The sequence below is a fragment of the Otolemur garnettii genome, unplaced genomic scaffold (assembly GCF_000181295.1).
Source record: "Otolemur garnettii isolate 467f Iridium unplaced genomic scaffold, OtoGar3 scaffold00011, whole genome shotgun sequence".
Taxonomy (NCBI): Eukaryota; Metazoa; Chordata; class Mammalia; order Primates; family Galagidae; genus Otolemur; species Otolemur garnettii.
The window spans coordinates 14,312,703-14,339,507 of NW_003852406.1; the positions used below are offsets into that span (position 1 = coordinate 14,312,703).

The window sequence follows — 26,805 nt, forward strand, 5'->3', positions numbered from 1 at the left end:
CTTGAGCCCAGGAGTTGGAGGTTGCTGTGAGCTGTAATGCCACGGCACTCTGCCCAGGGGGACAGCTTGAGGCTCTGTCTCAAAAAAAAAAAATACATAAAACTTCTCTAGCTATTTTTAAGGTCTTATTTCTATCTGTAGAATAGTAGAATGATGAAAGGTATATTCAGGAAATATGAACTGCACTTCATCTCTACTCTTATAAAAGTTATTTAACTTCAGTTTTCCCAAAAATATAACAAGAAGGTTGGACTACAAAAATTTCTAATATCTGGTTAAGCTCTAAAATTCTAGCACAAATCATTTATTGCTATTGGAAAAATGTAAATAATTTTCATTTGTTGAGACTGAGATAACTTACATAGGAGATGAAAGATTTTTTTCTAAGGGAGAAGAATTTTAAACCTCTTTCTAACTTAAAAACAAAAGGCACTACCAGATTTCCTCTTTATCCTTATTCAGATGTACCAAGGAACCACATCTAAAAGCTGCGGTGGGAGAAATTATTCGCCCACATTTTACCCATCTTTTATCATTAACTCTAGCTGATATGTACACACGGTAGGTGTTGGGTCTATGAAAATTAGATCTACTTACAAAGGTGGTCAGTGTAGAGATGTGGTCAGCTATAGAGTTCTACTATATATGGAAAGATCTATGTAGGTTAAAGGCAAATGCTATGTTATTTTACATGAAGGATTTGAATATCTGCAGATTTAATATCCACAGGAGTCCCAGAACCAATCTCCTACAGATACCCAGGGATGACTGTATTTCACTACAGCATTAGGCAAATATTAGAGAATTTGAATTACTGTAGATCCAACCATTCCTTCATGCCTTAAATATCTTAGTTTACAAGATATCTGCTGTAATAAGTAAACTTTAAAAGCTTCTAAAAGAGCTGACTTCATATCCTATCATGTTTATTTTTATAAGATGGTGCTTCTTGTAATCTGTGAACACTATTTAATAGAAAGAACAAAGCCTTCAATATCATAAGATCAGGGACAAACCCTAGGTTTTCCATTCAACAGATAAGATACTTAATCTTTATTTATTCTTCCTTTGGAAAATGGGAATGATACTCCCTCTATCAAGGAGATTTCTAAACTTTCAGCAATTTAACCATGGTGTAGCCAGTTATAGGTTGTATGAGTATGGATAAATTATACAACCAAACTATGCCTTAGGTTATTTACATGTAAACCGGAGATAACAGCACTGTCTACCTCACAGCATTATTGTAAGCATTAAATGAGCTATTACTTGTAAAGTATTTAGAATAGTGCTAGCTATTATTTATTATAAATTAAAGTGTTTCAGAGAGTCAAAAGTGAAATTCTTACTATTGGCCATTATTGCTAGTTTTTATGGCTTATTACCTTGAATTTCATGGTAATCCAAGCTGATTTTCTTTAAATAAGATACTGCAGTTAAGTCAAATGTTCTCATTGTAGCCTCTGTTCCTAACTGAGTAACATTAAATACCAGAATTGTATCTTCTTCTTTCTGTTGTTTAGTAAATTCCAAAATCACCTAAAATAATTAGCACAGCCAGTGAAAAGTTGATAAGAAGTCTGAATCATACTTAAAAATAAGACAAACAAAATCTTTTTCCACACATAACACTATAAAAATTTTGTTCATACTCCTCTACTACCATAAAGTTTAATATAATCAGAAATTATCATCTTAAATTCTACTGAGGATACAAACACATCTATAAAAAACATGATGAAGGGTGGTGCCCATAGCTCAGTGGGTGGGGTACCATGTAAAATAGGAATGTATGGATTCTTCCTTAAAATGATTTTTCCAAAAACAAAAGTCATGTTTAGTGATTTAAAAAAAAAATCTCCATTAGAGCAAAAAGACAAGAATGTTCACTATCATAGTACTATGTAAGGTAATTCTAGAAATGATAGCAAATATAGTCAACCAATAAAAAATAAAACATATACATAGCAATTTTTAAAAAATACAAGTCCTTTTATACCCCAATCAAGAGGTAGAGGCCTTTATTCCCACTCTTTGAATTTGGCAGGCTTATGAATACTTCAATGAATGGAGTAGAAATGAATGATACTATAATGACTCCTGATGTCGAAAAAGGCCATGAAACTCTCACCTAAAATGCTCACTCTGAAGCTGCAGTGTAAAACGTTCAACTACTGTGAGACTGTCATGCTGGGAGGCTATGAGTAGGTGTTTGGACAACAGTGCCAGCCGAGCTCCCAGCCAACAACCAGTATTGACTGGCAGTCCCATGAATGAGCCTCCTGGACTCCAGCTCAAGGCTTCAGAGAAAAGCCAGTTTATTTCTCTGGCAACCCCAGAGATTTGACTGCAACCAAATGATAGACTATATACAAAATTACCCAAGTGGGTCATTCCAGAATTCCTAAACCACAAACTGTGAGCAAAATGAAACAATTGTTTTAAGCTACCAAGTTTTAGGGAAACTTGATAGTGAGCAACAGATTGATATAACAGATTGATATAAATACTGAGAAAAAGACAAAAATTACTATTATTAGCAGATCATGTAATTATATAGTTAACAATAACCAATCAACTGAAATACAGTAAAGGGCAATGAGATGGTACAGCAAGGTATTAAGTATAAAACTGACATAGTATTAAAAAGGTTTCATATAAATAAATGACTAAAATGAAAACAATGAAATAACAAATATATAAAATCATTTATGTAACAGAGAATTTCCGAAACACACGCTAAAACTGGGATAGAAAGAAAATATACAATAAATTTCACTGTAGAAACATCTGAAAGTACAAAACAGCAAAAAAAAAAATCACACTGAGAGAAATATGTCAAATAGCACTTTAGTTTTTTTGATGGTTCTTATTGTTTTTCATTTTGTTCATTCATTCAATATTTAATAAAATATTTACTGTACATCATCTACCATGTAACAGGCTATGCCAGCAATTAAGGACACAAATGGTCCCTGCCATGGTTTGAATGCCCCCTCCACCACTCATGTTAAAACTTAATCATCAAGGGCGGTGCCTGTGCCTCAAGGAGTAGGGCGCTGGCCCCATATAAGGGGGGTGGCAAGTTCACGCCAGGCCCTGGCCAAAACTGCAAAAAAAAAGAAAAAACCTTAATCATCAATGTCACAGTGCTGGTAGGTGTGGCCTAATAGAAGGTGTTTAGGTCATGAGGGCTCGACCCCCTTCAATGGATTAATTACGTTAGTGCAAGACTAGATTCATAATCACAAGAGCTAGTTGCTATAAAGTGAGCCTGGCCCCTTGTGCTTTTCTTTTTCAAGCTGGCTTGCTCTTCCACCTTTCCTCAATGGAATGAAGACCCTCACCAGACAGACGCACCACGCCCCTGGACTTCCTTGCCTCTAGAACTGTAAGACATAAATTTCTTTTCTTTATAAATTATTCAGGTATTCTATTATAGCAATAGAAAACAGACCAAGACAGTCCTTGTCCTCAGGAAGCTTACATTCTAGGGAATGCTGGGGAAAGTGAAGGGTGCTGCGCTGTGCTGGGTGGCTGTACCTTTCCAACAAGATGACATTTGAATAATACCTAAAAGAACTAAAGCACTACGCTGTGCAGGAAATGAGCGTTTCAGGCAAAGGAAACAGCAAGCACAAAGAATGCACTTTGGTATATATAAGAAGGACAAAGACAACTGTATGCTCCACGAGGCATGTTGTTGTTTTCTAGTATCTAAAACAATGTCTGGTCTATGACGGCACATGATAAATACTTATTGGAAGAATAAATGAAATAAGGCAGGAATAGAGTAAGCAGAGTGGAAATAAATGAAGGGAAAGCCAGTCTCAAGAGATGACACATGTTAAGGCCATGGGAAGGACTTAGTCCTTTACTCTGAGAGACTTAGTCCAATGGAAGACTTTGAGTAGTGACATGAGCTGACTTTCACTTCAAAAAGATCACTTCGGGAGGTGGTATCTGTGTCTCAATGAGTAGGGCGCCAGCCCCACATACTGAGGGTGGTGGTTTCGAAACCAGCCCCAGCCAAACTGCAACAAAAAAACAGCCGGGCATCGTGGAGGGCACCTGTAGTCCCAGCTACTAGGGAGGCTGAGGCAAGAGAATCACCTAAGCCCAAGAGCTGGAGGTTGCTGTGAGCTGTGACACCATAGCACTCTACCAAGGGCGACAAAGTGAAACTCTGTCTCTAAAAAAAAAAAGATCACTTTGGCAACTGTTAGGAGAGTACCTGGTGGAAGCAGAGACAGTTAAGAAACTACTAAAATTATCCAGGGAAGAGATGATGGTAACTTGAACAATACTGTAGCAGTAGAAGGAAAGAGCAAACAGCTGATACGTTTTGAAGTTAGGGTGAAGGGATTTGTTCATATTTTGGATGAGAGTATGAGAGAAAGAAGTCAAAGAAGGCTAAAAGCAAAGAACATGCTTTCTCTAAACAAGTATCACTACTACTACTGTTTGTATACTAATTAAAATTTCATATTTCTGACATTAGATTTCAGGACATCCTCTCACTCGGCAATACGAAATAGTCAATAATAACCATCTCCACGTCACATCTTTTAATATCAAAGCAATATAACATTTATTATAGAAAATGTAAAATATATGGAAAAGCAAACAGGCAAATATGAAAAACAGTAAAACCACCAGCTAGAGATAAATACTGTCATAACTGATCAAAGAAAATATATATTATATGAATATATTCCTTTAAATGGCACCATAACATCTTTGGTATTATCTCTTTTTTCCAAAATAATGATAGACATATTGTGAGCATCATTCCATGTTTCCTTTTACTATATGACTTAAAGGCTGCAAAGAACATGCTGGAAATTTAAGTTGTTTATAGTTTTCCAAATTATAAACATAAAATAGCCAATATTAACTTAAAAGTGAAATGTTAAAAAAAATTAAACATGTGATAAAAATTTTCTACAGAAAAGGAAACCTTAAGAGTTTCAAGCTCTTCCAGAATAAAGTAAACACTCATATACCATGAATCATTATATCAATTTTGAAAAACTTTTTTTCCAAAAATGTGTGCCTTGAGTGCGTGCATATATACGTGTCTGTGTGTATGCACAGGTGTGCTGGGCAGTAGGCAAGACAGAACACCACTTTTTAAAGACACTTAACTTTTAGATCTAGCTTAAGATAGTTTACAAGACAGTGACAACACAAACATTTATTTATGGATAAAAAGATACACATACCTCCTTAATTTCAAACTTGAGTAGAAGATCAATGAGCTCCTCATTTGGGGGCTCTGAAGCTTTTTTCAGTTCTGATCCTCTAATACTTTTACTAGTCTGTGACTCTCCATCTTCAGCATCAAAATACTCATCATCAGATTCTAAAAGAAACAAACATTCATTTGATGTGAATTGAAACTGTATAAAACACTCAAATCTAAATCTCCCAAAAGTAAATTTCATTTATTGGATATAGTCTTCATATTCAGCATCAAAAAAGTTTTAGTTTTTAAAGTTCCACAAAGGCTGGCATGTGATAGTTCCGTTTAAAATCAAATGGCAAATCCTTCCTTCAATAGTTCCATTTTTCACTTAAGCTTATGCATTCAATGTACAACAAAATATCGACCGGGCATCAATTACCATGCATCAAACAGTGAAGGCCACTGAAGACACCAGAGTGACCAGGAATACAAGGTCATGTCGTCATGAATTTTATACTCTCATTCAAAATTTAAAAGAGATAAATTAGGACAGAGCTAGAGAAAAGGATCATGAAGAGACTGGGACAAAAGAGAAGCATTGTCAACCACAAAAACCTCTTCAATTTACCCAATGAAGAAGCTTGGGTTTAAAGAAGATAAATGACTCAAATCACACTACTGGTTGGCAGAACAGCAAGAACTATAACAGAACCAGTAAATTACTATAGCAATTTCAAAATTCCTTTATTTTTTGAAAACTTTATGGAATAAGTTATAGGCTTGCTTTAATAGAGAAAGAATATTTTACTTTCCTTACCTGATTCCACTCCATCTAGTAACAGTGAAGTACTGAGTAGACCTTTTGTCCCACTTGTTATAACAGTTGAGGGCACCTAGCAACCAATACAAAAAGTTTTCCTAGAAATACTCCTTCAGCAGAATTAAATGTACATAAATCAGAGAAAGACTAAAAAGTAATACAAGATGAAAATGGAAAGAGACACATAATACATAAGTCTTTCAACAAAACACACTATGCCATCAACAAACCACTGGCTGGATTTACAAATTATTAAGACTACCACCTCTATGTACAAGGACACAACCATGTACAAGGGTTGAAGGTTAGTCTATTTATCATCATCTATAATTTACATGCTGTCATTTGGATGTTACTGAACATCTTTACTACAGGTCCCTAGAAAACAGTGTCAGGGCTCTATCAAATTTCATTTCAAAGGAAGTGGAAATCCAACATTTCTTTTACGTGGTCAAAATCAATTCCAATTAAAGTGACCTAGAACTTTTAGGCCAAATACATGAGGAAATTTTACACCAACTACTTTATCTGCAACATTTGAAATAAAATTTCTACTTCTATTAAAACATATTTTATAAATTTGGAAGATATTTTCCTTTCATTTCTGTATTTTTGGTCCTTTCAGTTAGAAACTTTGCTCTAAAACTGACTTTCCAGCACTACTCTAAAACAGTAGTAAAAATGAGAGACTTAGCATTTTTATTATATCCATTTACCTGTCTCTCTGGAGACTGCGCAGGTGATTTCTGTGGCAAAGGTATACTATTAATCAAACATAGCACATCTTTCATCTTCTGATCAGAAATTCTCACATGCATCAAAGGAAGTCCTCCAAATACTTTAAATCTAAAAATACAATTAAGCTGTAAGGTTTTAAGGTCAGCTTCTCTATACTACATTGGGGGGGGGGGGATGGGAGAAAAGACAATACTGTACAATCAAAGCTCCCTTAGACAGGTTTTAATCTAATCACACCACTGCGTCACTTAGTCACTGTCAAGAAACAGGAGGTTCTATGCAAGCCACACTTCCAGATTATTTATTTATTTATTTATTTTGAGACAGAATCTCACAATGTCGCCTTCGGGAGAGTGTCGTGGCGTCACAGCTCACAGCAACCTCCAGCTCTTGGGCTTAAGCGATTCTCTTACCTCAGCCTCCCAAGTAGCTGGGACAACAAGTACCTGCCACAACACCTGGCTATTTTTTGTTGCAGTTGGTTTAGCTGGCCCAGGCTGGGTTGGAACCGTTCAGCCTCGGTGTATGTTTTTACCATTGTGCTACAGGTGCCGAGCCAAATTTCCAGATAATTTAAACACATCCTTCTTAAGCAGTCAAATCTTTTTAAGTTAACTAATTTTTATGAAAATCTTAACAAATCTAATTTTCTTTTTTAAAACAAAAAATACCATATGTACTTTAGTTCCCTGCATCAAAGTCTGTTCATAACATCAAAGAGTATCTACCCCATCATTCTCTATGGTCTTGTGCTGTTTTCTTTCTTTTTATATAGAGCACTTGGGAGCACCTGACATGTCATATACAAAGGATGCCAAAAAAAAAGAAACATATACACAGTTTAGGAAAGAAAAAATCTATATTAAAATTGTAATATTCAAGTTATGTTTGACTTCTCTAATTTTATAAGAGGTGCTCAGACATGACCCATATTCATCTTGTTATGGGTATAATTGAGTATTACAGTATAGCGTTTTCCTTTCTTACATCGTGTATATATTTTTGGCACCCTCTGTATACACTAGCTTATTTTACGTCTCCTTGATTAAAATGTAAGCCCCACCAGGACATCTGTTGAACTGACTGCTGAATCACCTTCATCCATCCCTCTGTCAGTCGCTCCCTTTCTGACAACTGCTTCTACTCTGCTTCCCTGCTCAGTGTCAACGCCTCAGGTCTGTCTGTCTCAACAGTTTTGTGGTTATCTATCTGCTCTTCATAAAGTTCTTTTAGGTTGTTTATCTTGGCTTCCTGACTCAACAGTGAACAGCTCAAGTTGACAGATGCCCAACTGCTAGATGCACTGCGAGGAAATAGTAAAGCAGTATCTAAGGAAAAAATTATAGTACTAAATGCCAAAACTGGAAAAAAGTAAAGATCTCAAATAAATGACCTCAACTTTCACCTTAAGAAACCAGGAGTGAAAAGCCAATGAAACCCAAAGTAGGCAGAAGAAAGCAATAATAAGAATCAAAGTGGAAATCAGCAAAGTAAAAACCTAACAATATAGAAAATAATTAAAACTAAGAGTTGGATCTTTCAGAAAAAGATCAACAAAATTAATAAGCCTCAAGTCAGAGTGATCAAGACAAAGAGAGAAAAAGCACAAATTACTAATATTAAGTGTGAAAGAGATAACATCGATACAGAGCCTTCATACACAGGTAATTTATACCAATAAATTTAAAACCTCAGACAGACCAATTCCTTGAGTCACACAAACAATAACACAAAATCTCATTTAAAACACTTCATGCCTGTATTCCCAGCATTTTAGAAGGCCAAGACAGGAGGATCGCGTGAGGCCAGGAGCTCGAAACCAGCCTGGGCAACCTAGCAAGAACCCATCTCCAAAAAAAAAATATTTTTAATTTAGTTGGGCATAGTGGTACATGCCTGTAGTCCTAGCTAATAGAAACTCTGTGGTGGGAAGGTCACTTGAGCCCTGGAGTTCACCGTAATCCAGCCTGGGCAAAAGAGTAAGACCTTGTCTCTTTAAAAAATAAAAAATAAAAATAAATAAATAAACATTGGAAACACATAAAAGATCACTCAAAAGAATGAATAACCTAAATAGCCCCCTATCTATTAAAGAAATTGGAGATGTAGTTTAAAACTTTTGCAAAAACTAAATTCCAGGCCCTGACAGCTTACTGATAAACTCTACCTAACACTTAAGGGAGAAATAATTCCAAATCTACACAACATGTTTCAGAAAACTCATTGCATAAAGCCAATATTATTACTCTGTTACCAAAACAAGAAAAGCACAGACCAGTATTTCTCTTACAATATTTCTCTTGCAAGGCTGACTTAATGTCCACATGGTAAAGGATATCATGAACAAAGGATACATATACAACATAAATGAATCTCAATTATGCTGAATATCATACAAAAAAATTGAAATGCTTTGATTCCATTTATATAAAATTTTAGAAAATTCTAACAAATCTATAATCTCATAAAGCAGACCAATGTTGTGCAAGGAAGGAATATAAATATAATAAGAAATTTTTGTAGGTGATGGATGTGTTCATTATCATTATTCTGATGATACAGAGATAAACAGAATAGGTCAAAACTTATCAAATATGGCTTATGGAATGTCAATTCTACTTCAATAAAGCTGTTTTAAAAACAGGTAGCTGTTTATGCTACCTACTTAAATTCAAAATTCAGTTTCTATGTTTTATTTTCTCAGGTTTTTTTAAGATTCTACATAATTTCGTGATCAAAAGAATTTCTAATTTTTTAGAAGATTATTTCATTAATAGTTAACTTTCAATTGAATACATTCAGAAAACACTGGATTACCAACTTTTACAGGATGTAAAAGTTCAAATACTTCTGAAATAAGACAGGTGATTTATAATTCAAATATGTATTTTATTAAAAATTTCTACTACAAAATAGAATAGCAATTCTTTTTTTGTCTCCTATAGAAATCTATCTTTCCTTCCTTAAAATCCAGTAACTAATGCAGATGTATTTCACCTTGTTAATTTTCTAATACAAAAGAAACTCATACATTACCTGGCCATTCTAATGTCTTTTTCCACCATTGCCTTGGCCAACTCAACATGAATATCCATAGGATGCAATACATGCATAGTTGACGGACGCTGAAATCGACACTTTTTCCAGTTTTCCTCTTTAAAAAATAATTGAACATATTAAATGACTATTTTTTAAATTATCAGGTATTCTGTGGAAAACCACTCTGTTAAAACAGACTCAATGATTATCAACTTTTACCTCTTTCAGCATACAAGTTAAATAACCTGGTTTTATAATATCAATAGGCAAGAATCAAAGACAGTGACATAAAATTAATTCTAAATATTTGCATAATGCTCATATAAAATCTTGCATGTCAAGTAAACAAGACAAAGTACAAGGAATTTATGACCTTGATTCCAGAATTAGTGATCAAGGTGGATGGTTACAGTGAAAAGTAGGGGGGAACAAGGGAAAGAGTGGGGAAAAGAGGTTTATGAGGCTCCTAAGTGCAATATTTACATTAGCTTAGCACACTTCTTCCAATTCCAAAAGAAAAATGAGTTCTATCAAGCAAGGTTTTATGACAAATAAAAGTACAATAATCACTTCTCTTCCAATAAGAATGCCTCAAAGACAAATGTTCCCGTGTTAATGAAGTCCTATGCAGATCTCTACTGACGGCAAGGATGAACACCTTCTACCATTTACAATTCAAACGATTATACTGAAGTATGTATGAAAGAAAAAGCAATTTTAATGGCCTGTATAAGTACTTTCCTTCAAGGAATTAATAGAGTCCTAGGATATAAAAATTAAATAGAGCATTATATATTTAAATTTTTATAAATCTCATCACTCTTACTAGAGAATAAACTCAGCATACAGAGATTATGTCTGTCTTTTCCTCCAGTGACCTTCCCCAAAGTGATATAATCGAGGATAATTAATAAATACTTATTGCTTCTAGAAACTAAAGAAGTCTAAATAACCACAATCTTAGATTAAGCAAAATAAAACCAAACCTTTTGGGAAATAATTTAATTAATTACCTTTAAGGTTTTAAGACTATCTACTACATGGTGACAATGATTTACACTGACAGACTCCTATTTGTTTCCTTAAGTGACCAATAGGGTATGTGTGCAAAATGGCTGTCCTGTAAGGGCTGATATACACGTATGTACGCATGTATTACCAAAGCTACTCAAAACTAATTTCAAGGCTCTAAAAGTTGGATAACGGTTTACCTGCTCTTGCAAAGAGTAGTTGCACACTTTTTATATCAACATCAAACTTGTCGTATGCCTTATCCATTATTTCTTCCAGAGATGAATTAGTAGTCTTCTGTAAACCTTGATCTTTACTATTGAGCTAAAACAGAGGAAAAATTTCATTTTTTTACAAAACACAAATGTACAAACATCAACATACTTTAGTTATGTGTCTTAAATCTAACTTAAAATGAAATTATAGTCCCTAATGAATTCACATTTGTTTAATATCTTCATAATTATTTAAAAATACCTTATTAGAAATATAGTATCTCACCATACCTCTCCATTACAGTTGAGAAATAAGTGCTCAGTACATTTTCATTAATTAGGAGATTGTTTACATAGTTTCCTGTCTCAAACATGCCACTCCTCCCTCACCAGACTCTCAAGAGTAATGGCTCAGTTATGGCTCAGCAATACTACAGCCCACCCTACACCCTTCACACAAAATAGCAGGGTTTTGTTCCATCTCTCTACTATACCACAAGCATAATTATGACATTAGAATTCAGCTCCAATCTCTAATTCATTTCCCCCCTTTCCAGTAGCAGCAAAAATCAATTCAGGACTGTATGTGTACAAGGGGTTTTCAAAAAGTTCATGGAAGATGTGTATTATGAAAAACTATGAGTGAATTTCAAAATTATTTTATATTAAATAAACTCATTCTAACTTGTTATAACATGCCTGAACAGGATCTAGTTTGATGCAATAAGAGTAAGACATGAATTTGTAAAGACCCCTTATCAGAGCAACATCAATCTGCTAAAACTGAAGCAAGAACAAACCTTGAAATTATGGTGAAGTGTGAGTGGAGGAAGGGTAAAATCACTGATCTTTACAAAAAAGCACATGGGGACGATGACTCAGAGAAATCAGCAGTTTACGAATGGATAACTCTTGTTAAGAAGGAACTAGTGATGAAGACAACCGTCACATCAATCTGAGAGGATAAAGTGAATCCTATCCCTGTGCCCTAATTGAATAGGAGCAATAATTAACAGTAGAAGCAACAGCCAACACCACAGACATCTCAATTGGTTCAGCTTACACAATTCTGACTGAAAAATTAAGTTGAGCAAACTTTCCACTTTCCACTGGGTGCCAAAACCATCATACCCAGGTCAGCTGCAGACAAGAGTACAGCCTTCAACAGAAATATTAAACAAGTAGGATCAAGATCCTGAAGCATTTTGTGAAGAATTGTTAATAGGTGATAAAACATGGTTTTACCAACACAATCCTGAAGACCAAGCACAAGCAAATCATGGCTACAGGTAATGAGGTGGAAGTCGTCCAGTCAGAGCAAAGGGGACCCTGGAAGTCGTCCAGTCAGAGCAAAGGGGACCCATCAAGAACAAAGGACATGGCGACCGTTTTGGGAGATGCTCAAGGTATTTGCTTACTGACTTTCAAGAGCCAAAGAATAATAACATCAGCTTATCATGAAAGTGTCTTTAGAAAATTAACCAAAAGGTTTAGCAGAAAAATGCCTGAGAAAACTTTACCAGAATCCTTCACAACTCCTTGCTTCTTCCTCTCTTCAAACAAGGGCAATTTTGCAAGAGTTTAGATGGACAATCACTAGGCGTTCTTACAGTGTGATTCACCTAACAGTCCTGATTTGACTCCTTCTGACTTCTTCTTGTTTCCTGATCTTAAAAAATATTTAAAGGGCGCAGGTTTTTCTTCAGTTAATAATATTATAGAAGAATGCCTTGACACACTTAGATTCTCTGGACCTCCGTTCTGTATGGGTGGACTAAATGCCTGATATTATCACTTACAAAAGTGTCTTAGATTTGATGGAGCTTATGTTGAAAATAAAGTTTGTATTTTTAATTTTTATCTTTTAATTTCATTTTTCCATGAACTTTGTGAAGTTCCATATAGTATGAAATATTCACCTTTAACAAAGCCTTGAATTTGTGCAAGATCCAAAATCTAGAAGTTCTCTTGCTGTACTTAGTTACTGACAATGCTTTATCAAATATACATTCATACGTGTACAATTTCCTATTGTCAAAACATATAAGCAACAGATAATACAGTATAATTAAACTTTGGAAACCATGAAAACTTGGAATGCTTCTCTCTAAATTAGGAGAAGACAAATAATCCAGTCCTTAATGTTAAATCACCTACCACTACAGAAAATTTGAGGGTTCTTTATTGTAATAGCCATAAAATATATGTAAAATACCCTAAGCTGAACTTAAAAAATAGCTGAGAAAAAGTCTAGGTTTAGTTTAAGTGAATTCAGAGGAAAAAATACATATACTTACCTGAAATGTACCAAAATCTAAAATCAGAAGGTTTGACTTTCCATGGTAGAAACCTGTCTGTGGAACTACTAGATAAGAAGGCATCAGATTTATCCTTAAATCAAAGACTTTGCGAGTTTCAATAATATGTGTAAGTCCTAAAGAAGGCAAGGAAACAATGAAAAGATTGCATGATAAAGTTGAAATATGTGATCGTTCTATTAACAACAGCAGTAAGAATTTTGCCTGTAAAGTGTTATGAAGGAGTGTCGGTTTATCTCACAAATGAGATTCTCAATTCCATAAGTAAGGTGAAAACTGCATATGCTCCAAGAGAAACATATCACAGCACAATATAATAAACCCATCATAGCTAGTATTTTATCCAGGGGTAGAGGAATTTATTATTTCCTTGGTAAATTAACCAGATGAAATAGTTGGCCTGAGCTTAGAGGCCACATTATGTAAAAGTACATATCTTAAAAACTAGATTCACACACAGTATTGTGAACAGTTTCTTAAAAAGTGAGATAGAGGGATATTTTCAATCTCAAGCTCATCCTGAGCATAGTTCTTGAAAATCATAGCAGGCATCATCATCTGTACCTCATATTATTCTCTTTCTCACCCAATCTGACAGGTGTATTTGATTTCAAGTAAGCCATGTCCACTCTTTTGTTCTTTACAATAAAGAACAAAAGCAATCTATACTATTTTAAATATAATGTTTATATCAGAACCAACAAAATTTTTGAAGTTTTGCTGATACTTATGTAAATGGTCAATTTTTTTACCTGTAGCTGTTCTCTCTTTAATTTCTTCCAGCTTCATCAATGTAGCTGATGTTATTTGCTCAAGATCCAATCCCTTATTTGATTGAAAGAATTCAACCACTGCATTGATGGTTTTCTGCAAAAGAATTTTAAAATATAGCCAAGTTACATATAGAACCTTCTACATTATAAATTTTAAGGTTGCACTCCAATTCTAAAACAGGTGTGGCTCTGAAATGAGAAATAATAAAGATATTCTGTCCTCGGTAATGCCTGTGGCTCAAAGGAGTAGGGCACCAGCCCCATATGCCGGAGGTGGCTGGTTCAAACCCAACCCCAGCCAAAAATTGCAAAAAAAAAGATATTCTGTCCTGCTGTATCTTTCAATGGAGTAAAAGAGAAATTGTACAAAAAAATGAAACCAAGGAAGGTTACTGGAGAAACAACAAATGTGTGCATATCATTAAAGTGCCAACCACGTCCTCCAGTGTTCATATGGATGGAGCAAAGAGATTACTTCTAGTTTTAGCCTCCAATTAGTCAGAAAATGAAATTCTACCTCTTTACAGTTATTGGATTCCTTTGCGCTTTGAAGTTTAAAGATGAAATAGGAAAACAGCTGTTCATCCCTTATCTACATCCCTTATCTACATCCCTTATCTACATGTAAAACTTGAACTTAAGAAAAAAATCAGAAATCTTCCAAGATGAAAAGAATTCTGAAGATTGGTGTACAGCAATGTGAATGTTCTTAGCACTATTGAACTATATACCTGAAAAGGGTTGAGATGGTAAATTTTGTTTCATGTATTTTACCACGAATACAATAAGTTCTGGAGTCTTTATATACTTCCTTCTACACACACAATGAACCCAGCTCTAAACTGTTAAGTAAAATTAAGTCAAGGATCTCATAAGAGGCTGGGGCCAATCTCTAAGTGATGGGACAAAGAGTGAACTACACCCATCTTGGAAACTAACCTGAGATGAGGGGTAAGACAGCTTGAGTAAAAGGTCAAGGCACAGATACAGAACTTGAAGAATCAGCATTTGCAATAACATATAAATGCTGAATATTTCTTCTCATGTGAATATTTAAATTTCTTTTCATTATTCCTAAAGCTCTTTGAATCAGTTCCAAACACTGGAGACGAAGGAAGGAATTAAAGTAGCAAGGCAGTTTATAACTATTTGGGAGTAGAGTTGGTATAATAAACATGAATTTTTAAAGGTATGTTACATATTTTTAATTTAACATAAGCGCAACCATTACAGCAGAAAACATCTATATCATATTAAAAAATCTCAGCAGCTAATCACATACTGCTTTTGAAACAAGAAAAACTTGTTATGAAATGTAGCTGGTAAGTAAATAAATGTTAAAATGAAAGAGGAGAAATAAAAAAATAAATTCAGAAGCATAAGGTGGTTTTTTGAAAGAACTGCTTTCTCCTTGCACTTACAGCATCGTAGATGACCTCCACAGGCTGAGACTCAACAACCAGAGTCTGGTCAGCAGGACTATTCTCTGGATTGGTTTCAAACTCTATTTTAAGCAAGGATGATGTAGTATCACCAATTGAAGCCACAAGTGATGGTATAATATCTTGCTGTCTCAGACCTGTTATATACCAGTGTTCTAATTTTGCTTCCACCCTACAAATCAACGAAGAAAAAGGAAGTGATATAAATTATACTCTTTGTAACATAAGAGGTTAAAAGGTAAATTTCCCTTGACAAGCCTTTGAGAACCAGGATTACCCAGAGCCAAAGTTCAATCTCCTTAACCTGGCCTTTTATTACCAACACAATCTAGTTTGTTGCTGCTGTTGTTTCTGATTCCTCTTTATCCAGATAAAAAACCCATTTCACTCAACTCAAGAATACTGCAAACGTTCTGATTACTGTTCATAAATAAAGCTCATGCAACATGGATGAACTCCTCTCCCTATCTCCATGCCGCCCCCAACATGCTCCCACCTTGTCCCTGCTTCTAGTCCTTCCCATTCAGCTGAGAATTCTCTTCCACCACTGAGGTCGTGTAGCATCAACTACGAGGTATTTAGTTTCACAATACTTTACTAACTTTTTGTATATCCTCGAATCAACAATAGTACAAACTTTTTGAACACAGAGAACTTACTGTCCCTATCCAAATCTTTCACACTATTTAGCCTATAAACTGAAACAGTTTCCAACAATTATTTGTGAAGGAAAGGAGGGAATGTGGAACAAATGATGAAGTTCCCAAATATATAACACAACAAAAACAAAGATAAAAAGACTATCTTGGTACACACAGGAAAATAAATTAAAGAAAAACTACTACTTACGAATTTTTTTAATATTAAGACACCATTTTTGTCCTAAAATCATAACTAGAAATAAAAATTGAAATAACAAGCTTTTAAAAACTTACTTAAGTGCTTGTGCTCCTGGTCGCTGAGATACTTGAGTGCCCAGGCCAATTATCTGAATTTTCAGTATTTCTGGAATATTTTTGTCTTCTCTGATTGTAATAGAAGTGCTTACTAACTTCAGGGTCATTATATGGGCGACATACTATATAGAAGGAATGAATGGAAAGTTTTAAAGCTTAAATAATTACCTTTTTGATTTTTTATATTTAAATTTGTTGAATGATAACATGATCTAAACAACATGGCCTGGTACATGCCAGCACCCATATGCTCACTACAAATGACAAACATAAAAATTCAGTATAGAATTGCCTGCTCAAATAGGACACTGACAGAAGATTAAAAAGTCATTTCTCTTAGCTGTACAGGTCATAATAATGAAACAATGACAAAACATTTGGGGACATAAAAATTCAATTCGCAGCTTTCACTAAAGCAAAGCAAGTATTTGAGACCAATGCTCTGGCTAAGGAAAAGGAAAACCATAGAGAACACCTGCTTGACGGTTTAACAGAGTTAATGAGATACTGAAGAAAAGATCCTAACCCAAAACTGGCTGGGTGAAGACTGGGAGTGGGACAGAGAACCTGGGAGATATGTTTCTCCTACAGGAATTTGGAGATTTAGGAGAGGGGAGCCCACAGGCTATGAGGCTAGTAAGAAACTAGAAACCAGGTCCCACTAAAGGGTAACAGCACTAATACAACACCCTCGCCTTTGGTTGGGAAAGGCTATATCCTAGAAGAGGTAAACTGGAAATACAGACTCCCATGATCCACAGCAAAGTATCAAATCATCACAATCCCTAAAATAAGAATGAACAGACTCCAAGTGCTGGTGGCTATGTACACTAGGAAAAAACAAATAGAACATCTCCTCTGGAGGAAGATATTAATTCCCACATTCCTAAAAATATATATATTCTATCATTTTCAAATCCAATGTCCAGTATGCGTGCGCATATACATACACACCCGCATTTTTTAGATTTCAGATTAATATGAGGGTACAAAGGATTAGCTTACAATGTTTACATTTGTTGCAGAAGGCCCCTGTTATAGTTGTGCCCCTCCCCCAGGAGGCACACACACACACATAATCCCTCTCAAACAAACAGGCTCACGGGATTCAAGATAAGATGAAACAAAACCCAGAAGAAACAACAGAAAACAGAAACAGATTCACACAGGCTTCAGACATCAAGTTTTAGACTTACTCAGACTACTGTGCTTATTAAGCTCAAAGGCATAAAAAGAAGGTAAAACTGAATGTATTAGCAAACAATTTGGAAAATAAAAAGCAAAGAAAGACCTAACTGAAAACTCAATAGCTAAACCCAGAAGAAAAAAAATCATTTTAGCGTAAGGAAATTTGCACTAGGTTTCACAGTTCAATTTAAAATTACCAAAACATGGAAATAACCTAAATGCCCAACTGCCTAGGAATGGATTAACAAGCTGTGGTATTTATACCATGAAATACCATTTAGCCATGAAAAAGATGGAGAGTTGGCATCTTTTTGTATTAACCTGGATAGAGCTGAGAAACATTTGTCTTAGTAAAGTAGCATAAGAATAGAAAAACAATTATCCAATGTACTCAATATAACATGAAGCCAGTAGACAATCTAATACACACCCACATAAGAAAAAAAAATAAATCAATTCAAGGTGGGGGGCAGGGTAACGAGGGAGCGGGAAATGGTGTGCTCCTACTCAATGGGCACAATGTTAGATAAGAGGGACTCTACCTAACAAATGCAAACACTGGAACCTAATTCTTTGTACCCTCAAATTAACCTAAAACAATAAAGAAAGAAAATTCAAGAGCTAAAACTACAAAAACAAATTAAAAATTCAATGAGTAAGTTTAATACTAAAATAGAAAGCGGTAAACAGAGAATTAGAGGAAACTATATAAATGAAGAATGAATACATAAAGAACTTGAAAATATAAAAGATCCAACTATATACATTAGCTGGCCCCAAAAAAGAAGCAGAAGAGAATGATACAACAGAAATAAAATTTGAAGTGATCATTTTCCCAAATTGATGAGACCTCTAATTACCATTCTCTCCAAAATAATTTACAAATTCAATACAGGTAGTCTCTAAAAAAACTACAGCATGTACTTTTGAAAATACTGATAAGGTAATTCTAAAGATTACCTAAGATTACCGTAATCTAAAGATACACGTAAGTGCAAAGGGTATAAAAATAGCTAAAATATTCCTTAAAAAAGAAAACAAGTTCAAGGTCATATTTCAAAACTTACAGAACTATAGTAATCAAGATGGGGACCATTAGTGTAAGGACAGACAAAGTTCAATAGTTCAATGGAACCAACTCTAAAAATAAACTCACACATACAGCCGAAAATTATTTTCAACCAAGGAGCCAACTCAATATAACAGGAAAAAAACAAAAGTCTTTTACAAATACTGTTCAAACCAATGGATGTACAAAAGGTGGGGCAGGGGGGAAGCCTTGACTCCTATGAACCTCCAAGCACAGAAATTAATTTAAGATGAATATTAGACTAAATATAAAAACCCAGAACACCATGAAGTTTCTAGAAAAAAAGAAAACAGAGAATATCTTTCTGACTACAAAATAGGCAAAGATTTCTTGAACAGAGCTAATATTAATACTAACCATAAAAAAGACAGAACATCAGATTTAAATTAAATTTTTCTCTCATAAACAACAATTACTTTGTAAACAGGCAAGCCACAGACTGAGACAGACATCCATGTACATTTGACAAAAGACTTGTATGCAAATATATAAAGAACTCCCATAAACAACAAGAAAGGACAAACCCTATTTTATTTTATTATTCATTATTTTTTTAAACCGATGTCTATTTTCCATCAGCCTTATTTCCATCTTGTTGAAGAGCTTGTGGAAGAACAGCTGAGGACCACTCAGTGGTTGTTCCCACCCATTCAGTGGCCTGAGCAGTGGGAGCTGCAGACCAGTCTCTGTGGCAGGCTGGGTGCTCCAGTCTTCAGTGGGGACCTGCAGCCTTCAGACCAGTCTGCAGCCTCAGGCTGAGAACAGTAAACTCAGGAGCTAGAGCAGTCCATTCACCCTGAAATTCCTCCATGGTCACAGCTTTCTCAGCAGCAGCCGCTCTTCCTTTCAATCTCTTCAGGATCTCAGTAGAAGCAGAGATCAAGCATGACCTCCCACTGGTGTTCACGGGACATGGTGCCACACATGTGGAGAACTTCCCAAGCCAACATCCACCACATTAGACCTCCTGAGTGAGAGCCTTCGTTGTTGCATGGGATGGCGATGTCCACATAATGCAGAGAGAATCTGAGTTACACAGAGAAATGGTAGGCAGGTTAACATACAACACCTCTGTGAGAGGCTGGTGGTCAGCTCTGGGATCAGTAACCACTTGAAGACAAGGCTCCCGGGCTGCCTGAATCTGGTTAGTGAAGGTTCCAGGAATGAAGCAGTCAGCAATAGGAGTGGCTCCAGTGGCAGGAGCAAACTTCAGCACAGCTAGCTGGCCAGTATTCCTGGAGGATATGACACTGACATCAACAGGGTTTCAATGGCAACAACAGCATGAGCTGCCAACAGAAACTTCTCCCAGGTCCTCTTCAGATTTATGATGTAGAAGCCATCACTTTTCCTTTTGTAGATGTACATCTGTTCCATCTGGAAGTCAAAGTTGGTACCACCTAAGTGGGTTACTGCTGCAAGGAATTTGAGGACATCCTCCTCCTTCATGTGCAGGACATCAAGGGCTCCAGACCTTGTGAAAGTTTCCCTTTAAGTTACAATGGGAATCCAGGACAATGCCATGTGGACCCTTCCCTGGGTAGCATGGAAAGGCACAAGCCAATTTTAAAATGGGCAAAAACACTTTAATACATACTTTGTGAATGAACATTATAGAGATGGACAAAAAGACATGAAAAGATGCTCAGTATCATCAGCCGTCAGCAAAATGTAAATTACAACCATAGTAGAATAATATCATATCCACTGAAACAGCTAAAATTAGAGAGCCTGACAATATCAAATACGAAAACAATGTGAAATAACTGGAATTAGTGAAAATATAAAATATTACAACCATCTGGAAGAACTATTTGCCGGGTTTTTTTAAAGGTTATACGTAGTACATACATCTACCTTATCTATACTATCTCAAGCAAAAGAAGAAAGAAAAAAAATGCATAAATAGGAAAAAGTAATCTATGGCAACAGAGTCATAAAGTAGTTGCTTTTGTCAGGCAGGAGAGGAAAAGTCACTGGAAAAGGTCACAAGGGAACTTTTTGACAGGATGGAAATGTTTCCTATCTTGTTTTGGATGGTCATTATATAGGTGTATTCAACTGTCTAAATGCATCAGAATGAACCTTACAGTCTATGAACTTCATTGTATATAAATTTTATCTCAAGAAAATCTTAAAGACATCACTCATAACAAAACCAAGAAAAGACATTCAATTTCTACAAAGAAAACTACAAAACATTATCAAGGAAATAAAAAAGAGATAAATAGAGAGGCACGTACTATATGAACAGATAAGATTCAATACGGTAAGATACCAATTTTCCAAAATTAATTTACAGATTCAATAAAATAAAAATCTCAGTTTTCTGTAGAAATTGATTGGCAGATTCTAAAATTTATATGGCAACTTAAAGGGCCAAGAATAGATAAGGCAATCTTAAAGACCAGAGCTGAAGGATTTGTAGAGCTAGGTTGCAGCACGGATTACTAAGGTATAGTCTAGTGGTTCTCAACCTTCCTAATGCCACAACCCTTTAATACAGTTCCTTATGTTGTGGCGACCCCAACCATAAAATTATTTTCGTTCCTACTTTATAACTGTAATTTTGCTACTCTTATGAATCGTAATGTAAATATCTGATATGCAGGATGTATTTAGGCGACCCCTATGAAAGGGGGTCTCAACCCACAGGTTGGGCACCACTGGTATAGTCACTAAGACAGCACACTACAAAAACAGACAAATGGCCAACGTAGTAGAATGCGGATTCAACAGGAATATGAAGAACTGACTGATAAAGGGGTAAAAGGAGAGCAGCAAGAATGAACGGTCACTTTCATGATGGGTGCTGTGTCAAATAGACAGCCATGTAGACAAATCCAAATCTTAACCTCACTTCACACCATCCACAAAATCAATTCTAGATGAACCATAAATCTAAATATATAAAGTAAAGTAACATAAAGCTTCCAGAAAAATAGTTCCACAATCTTCAAGTGAGGAGAAACTTGTTAAACAGGACACACAAAAAAAGCACTAACCATAAAGGAAAAGATTAATAAATAAAAATTAAAAATAAGACTATCTACCCATTGAAAGACACCATGAAGAGAGTGAAAATGCACTTCACATGATGGGAGAAAATATTTGCATATTTAACATTAATTAAAAACAAAATTAACATAACAAAACAAAATTTAACATAATTAAAAACAAAAAGCCAAACCAGACTGTGGGGGAAGATGATAACAATATGTCCAACTAGCGAGGGCCTCATTGCCAAAATATATAAAGAATGCCTACAAACCAATAAGAAAAAGACAGACAACCTCACAATAGAGAAAAGGCTCAAAAGCCACTTCACAAAATAAAGTATCTAAAAGCTAAAAAATATGTAAGTATAGAACCTCCTTAGTCACCCAGGAAATGAAAATTAAAGCCATAACGAAACATGACTATATATCCCCATCTTGAATGGCTACAACTTAAAAGATTGCTAATGACTACCATCAGTGAAGATATGTCACAGTAAGAATCCTCCTACTCCTGCTGGAAATGTTCTCCACCTTGGACACTGCTTAGTAGAATCTAATATTAAATGAACTCATATCGTGAGACCCAGGAATTCTACTCCCAAGAAGCTAAACAAAAAATCTTACGTATACATACTAAAAGACATTTAGAAGAAGTTCAGAGCACACTATTCATTATAATCAAAAAATAGAAAGAACCCAAATGTTCATCAACAAAAGCAAAAATAAATAAGATGTGGTTATTTTCAAGTAACTGCATTCTATACAGCAATGAAAATAAGCAAAACACATACACATCTACTGCACCAGAGATAAATCTCACCAACAACTAAGCTAGATACACAAAATACATATTTTATGAGTTTATTTACAGAAAATAATGCAAAATAAAATCATAGTGTTTGTAGCAAAAAACAAAATGAAATCAAAGACGTGATTCCCACAAAAATCAGAATAATGCTTACCTTTGGAGAAGCAATAATGGGGGGGTGTAGGGGCTTCTATACTGGAGGCAATATTCTAAATCTTGACCTTAATAATAGTTATATACCTGTTCCTTTTTGATCAAATGAGCAATACATTTACTTTCTGCTCATGCTTTTACACATGAGTTATATTTCACAATTTTAAAAATATGATTTTAAGTTGAATTTTTAAAAGATTTTATCTTGACACTGTAATAAGTACTTTTTATCAGGTTATTCTTACATTCACTAAACAACCAAAGGGAGAACTTTAACTGGTCAAGCCTGACTAGAAGTATTCAACAATTAAAGTAAAACTAATAATATATTTTTGTAATTTAAAAAATCAATAACTTTAACCCAACTCAATTTAATACAACAAAATGAGACAAAAATACCTGTTGAACCATGTCATCATTACCTGTTTGGGCAAAGTCAGGTTGTGGGTACTCTCACTATAACCAATGGCAGTGAAGAGCTTATCTTTTTCCTCTGGAGTCATAAGGTCGTCAATAGCTACAAAGGAAAGATAACATTTGAAAAAAGATTCAGTTTCACAGATACAATTGCAAAGTCAAACCAAAGTAACATAGGTCCTAAAATCAACAGGGAGAAATGGTAAAGCTGAATTCAGCTGGTAATTTTCTCCAAAATCCTACTGCTTTGACTAGTTAAACAAACATCCTACAATGGCTTATTTAGGTCAAGGAAAACCAAAGTGATACCATTAAGGAAATTCAGTTCTCATATAGGATTTCAGAATTCTCTAAGTATTTTAAAATTTAAGTGAGACTTGGAATTAATAATAAAAAATGCTAAATGTTGAGAGCTCTAAATTTAAACATTTTTAATTTGACATAATTTTTCCCAAAAAACTCAAAATTTTATTTTAAATAATCACAGGAATGTTCCAACCTCATGTATTATATGTTTATTACTCTGAAATAATTTTATTTTAAATGTATCTTAAAACAAAATTCAACAGGTATGATATAATTTTTTATTATTATTAAATGATAGCTGTGTAAGTTAATGCAACCATGGGGTACAGTGTGGTGTTTTCATATACAATTCAAAATATTTTCATCAAACTGGTTAACACAGCCTTCATATGATATAAATCTTTCTTATCAGTGTATAATACATTATTTGACTTGGAACTTACTTTCAGGAATCAATGATTCTTCATCATCTTTTTTCTTAGATTCCTTTTTACCCCAGAACCCACTAAACCAGCCTCCACGTTTCTCGCCTTTGTCAGCAGACTTTTTCCTCAATTTCTGCCCAGACCGAATCACCTAAAAAATAAAAATTAACAAATTTAATTGGGGAATAATGCCCTCTTCATTTTCAGGTATGGGCAGGTAAGAACAATGGTTAACTTTTTAAAACATCCCCTGAGATTGAGCCAATCTTAAATGATGCTCACAACATGGTTTGGTTAATGTAGCCCCCCAGCTGTTTACTTGCTGCACCAACTGATAGCATTTTGATGAGGCTGCATTTTGTCAGCAATGTAGTTACATCAAGTAAAATTTTTCTGAGCAATAAGACTTCCAAATTTTTATGTTAAGGAGCCACTAGACCTGCAGATTTATAAAGTGTATAGTTCCCTGAAAGGGAACACACACCCCAAAAATATTAGTTTAAAACAATCATATTTCAGAGTTAATACATATTGCTGGCTTGCTAACTATGAACATGGCAGGGGAAGGGGGTGTAAATAAAAATACATAGTCCTCAAATCTCATTTCTATTGTTCCTCTCTTTGCCTACTTTTCAGTAAAGCATAGATGAATAACCAAAAAGCAGAAAACAGAAAGATAAAACATTTGTGTATAATAGAAAGTGAAGTAATCCAAAAAAGGAAGTTAAATGAAGACAACTGAATCCTGTAGTAAAGAAAATAGGTCTGATTAGAGAAAGTAAAGATTAACCCAGAAGAAAGTGTTAAAATTTCGTCCCAAGCCACAGGTGAGTGCATACATTCAAGCCCTATTTGAATTTGCAAATCAAAGTGCATTGTGGTTCAAGCTCCTTGCTATATGTAAGAATCAGCTAGAAGCTTTAAAAACAAAATTGCCAGTGCCAAAGCGCCACTACACAGCAATTAAATTAAATCTTGAGAGTGGGTTCCAGACATCAGTGTATTTTTCTAAATCCCCTGGTAATTCTAGCATGCCACCAGAGTTCTAAACCACTGAGATGACAATAAGTTTCCTTCAACAATAGCAGAGATGATCAGGCAGGGAGTTTAACTGCCTCAAGAGTTTTCCAAATAGATGAAACTGAGCTATTGTGGAAATGACACCAAACTACAGAATCTCCTAGCAATTCTTTGGAGGAAAATGCAACCAGAGATTGTAAGTTCAAACCTCTCTTCAACACTTGGACTTAATAAACAGTTGGATTTACAATAGTTATTTATAAATCCAAATGCAGGAAAAACTGTAAAGCATTTGAATACTTTATTAAATACTTCTAAGTAAACTAATAGTTGTAAAAGGGCAGGCACCAAATTGGTTTTTCAGCTGTTACCATATTTTAGTCCCCATAAAAAATTTACTGTATGATGACAGATAATATTTTTAAATTTTGAGGGAAATCTATATATTGTAAAAATATGAAATATCTGAAGTTAACTATTAAGGTATTTTAAAAATATGTATGTTGATAAGAGACATCAAGATAATGTAATGACAAACTCCAACTCTCTAAAGCCCCATGATCTCCCACTCCTAATATTCTTGCCCCTGGTTAGTGCTCGGCCTGGAGTATGGACATGACCTGAAACTTGATTATTACCAATAAAATATAGCAAAGGAGATAAGATGTATGTCATCTACCAACAGCATGTACTTTACTTTGTGCCTAAGACCGTAGCAGCTGTCTTGCTGGAGTCTCCCTCTCCCTATGAACAAGAAAGCTGCTATGCTGTGGCCTATGTTGGAAGGGCCCATTGACGAGGAACTGACAGTGATACTTATGAGTAGCCTCTAGCCAGCACCCAACCAAGAACTAAAGCCATGTTCCATTCCAAAGCCACAAAGAAATAAATTCTGCCAAGGAAAGTGGATCCCCCATCACATATACTTCAGATGATACCACAGCCCCCAGCAAGTATGTTGCATATTTAGAGTCCTACAATAGAGGATTCAGCTGAGACATTCCTAGATTCCTGAACTATAGAAACTTGAAAATACTATGAAAACTGTGTGTTGTTTTTAATCATAGAAAACCCCTGCCCCTGGCTCCTAGCTCTGCCCAGTGAAGAAGCAGCACAGAGGCACATGCAGCACAGTTGTACAGCAGCTGAAACCTGAGAGCAACACTGTATTTCTGGTCAAGGAAGCAGCAAATGGAGTTCAGGAAAGCCAGAGTGTATATGGGGAAATCCCACAGGGGGAAAGAGTGACAAAAGAGAATAGCTTTTAATTCTGTACAGAACCTATCCAAATTATCAGTCTAACCCATGCTTCACATAGTATAGAAAACTGACCCACATCATAGTAGTGAAGGTTTAGAGAGAAACGAACCATCTACACGAGTCTCAAACTGAAATCTGGGCCACTCATGAACAAAATAGACCCAAACCTATATATGGAAGGGTTAGAGAGCTGACTTGAGATTTGAACCACCATCCACAGAAGGCAAAACACAACTTAAGATCAAAATCTAAGCAGGTGGTATGCCAACACAAAATAACATTTTCCAGAGACCACATAATATAATAATTACAATGTCAAAAATACAATCCAAAACTTTTTGACATATAAAAACAAACAAACAAAAACCAGGAAAATACGACAAATTCTTTAAGGAAAGATAATTAACACATGTCAATGGTCACAGAGCCTAGATGTTGGAACTACCATAGAGTCACTGCAAGTAACTCTATTACCTGAGGTAGAGGGAAATTAGTGAAAAGATTGAAATTTTCAGAAGAGAAATTTAAACTATAAAAAATAGCTCAAAAGTTGGGAACTGAAAAATAGAGTATTTGAAATTGAAAACTCCCAGGATGGGCTCAACAGAAAAATGGAATGACCAAAAAAAAAAAAAAAAA

General features: G+C 35.1%; 1 protein-coding gene across 1 annotated transcript in view; it reads right to left on the bottom strand.

Annotated features, from left to right (window-relative positions):
- VPS13C (vacuolar protein sorting 13 homolog C) overlaps positions 1-26,805 on the bottom strand; it is a 190,569-nt gene that overhangs the window by 112,385 nt on the left and 51,379 nt on the right. The window contains exons 15-26 of the mRNA XM_023510002.1: positions 23,905-24,037; positions 23,161-23,255; positions 16,480-16,622; positions 15,524-15,716; positions 14,082-14,196; positions 13,309-13,445; positions 10,997-11,120; positions 9,783-9,900; positions 6,725-6,854; positions 6,006-6,081; positions 5,226-5,365; positions 1,386-1,539 (exon numbers count right to left, since the gene is read on the bottom strand). Of these exons, the coding sequence (XP_023365770.1) occupies positions 1,386-1,539; positions 5,226-5,365; positions 6,006-6,081; positions 6,725-6,854; positions 9,783-9,900; positions 10,997-11,120; positions 13,309-13,445; positions 14,082-14,196; positions 15,524-15,716; positions 16,480-16,622; positions 23,161-23,255; positions 23,905-24,037 (1,558 nt within the window). The remainder of the gene's footprint in view (positions 1-1,385; positions 1,540-5,225; positions 5,366-6,005; positions 6,082-6,724; positions 6,855-9,782; positions 9,901-10,996; positions 11,121-13,308; positions 13,446-14,081; positions 14,197-15,523; positions 15,717-16,479; positions 16,623-23,160; positions 23,256-23,904; positions 24,038-26,805) is intronic.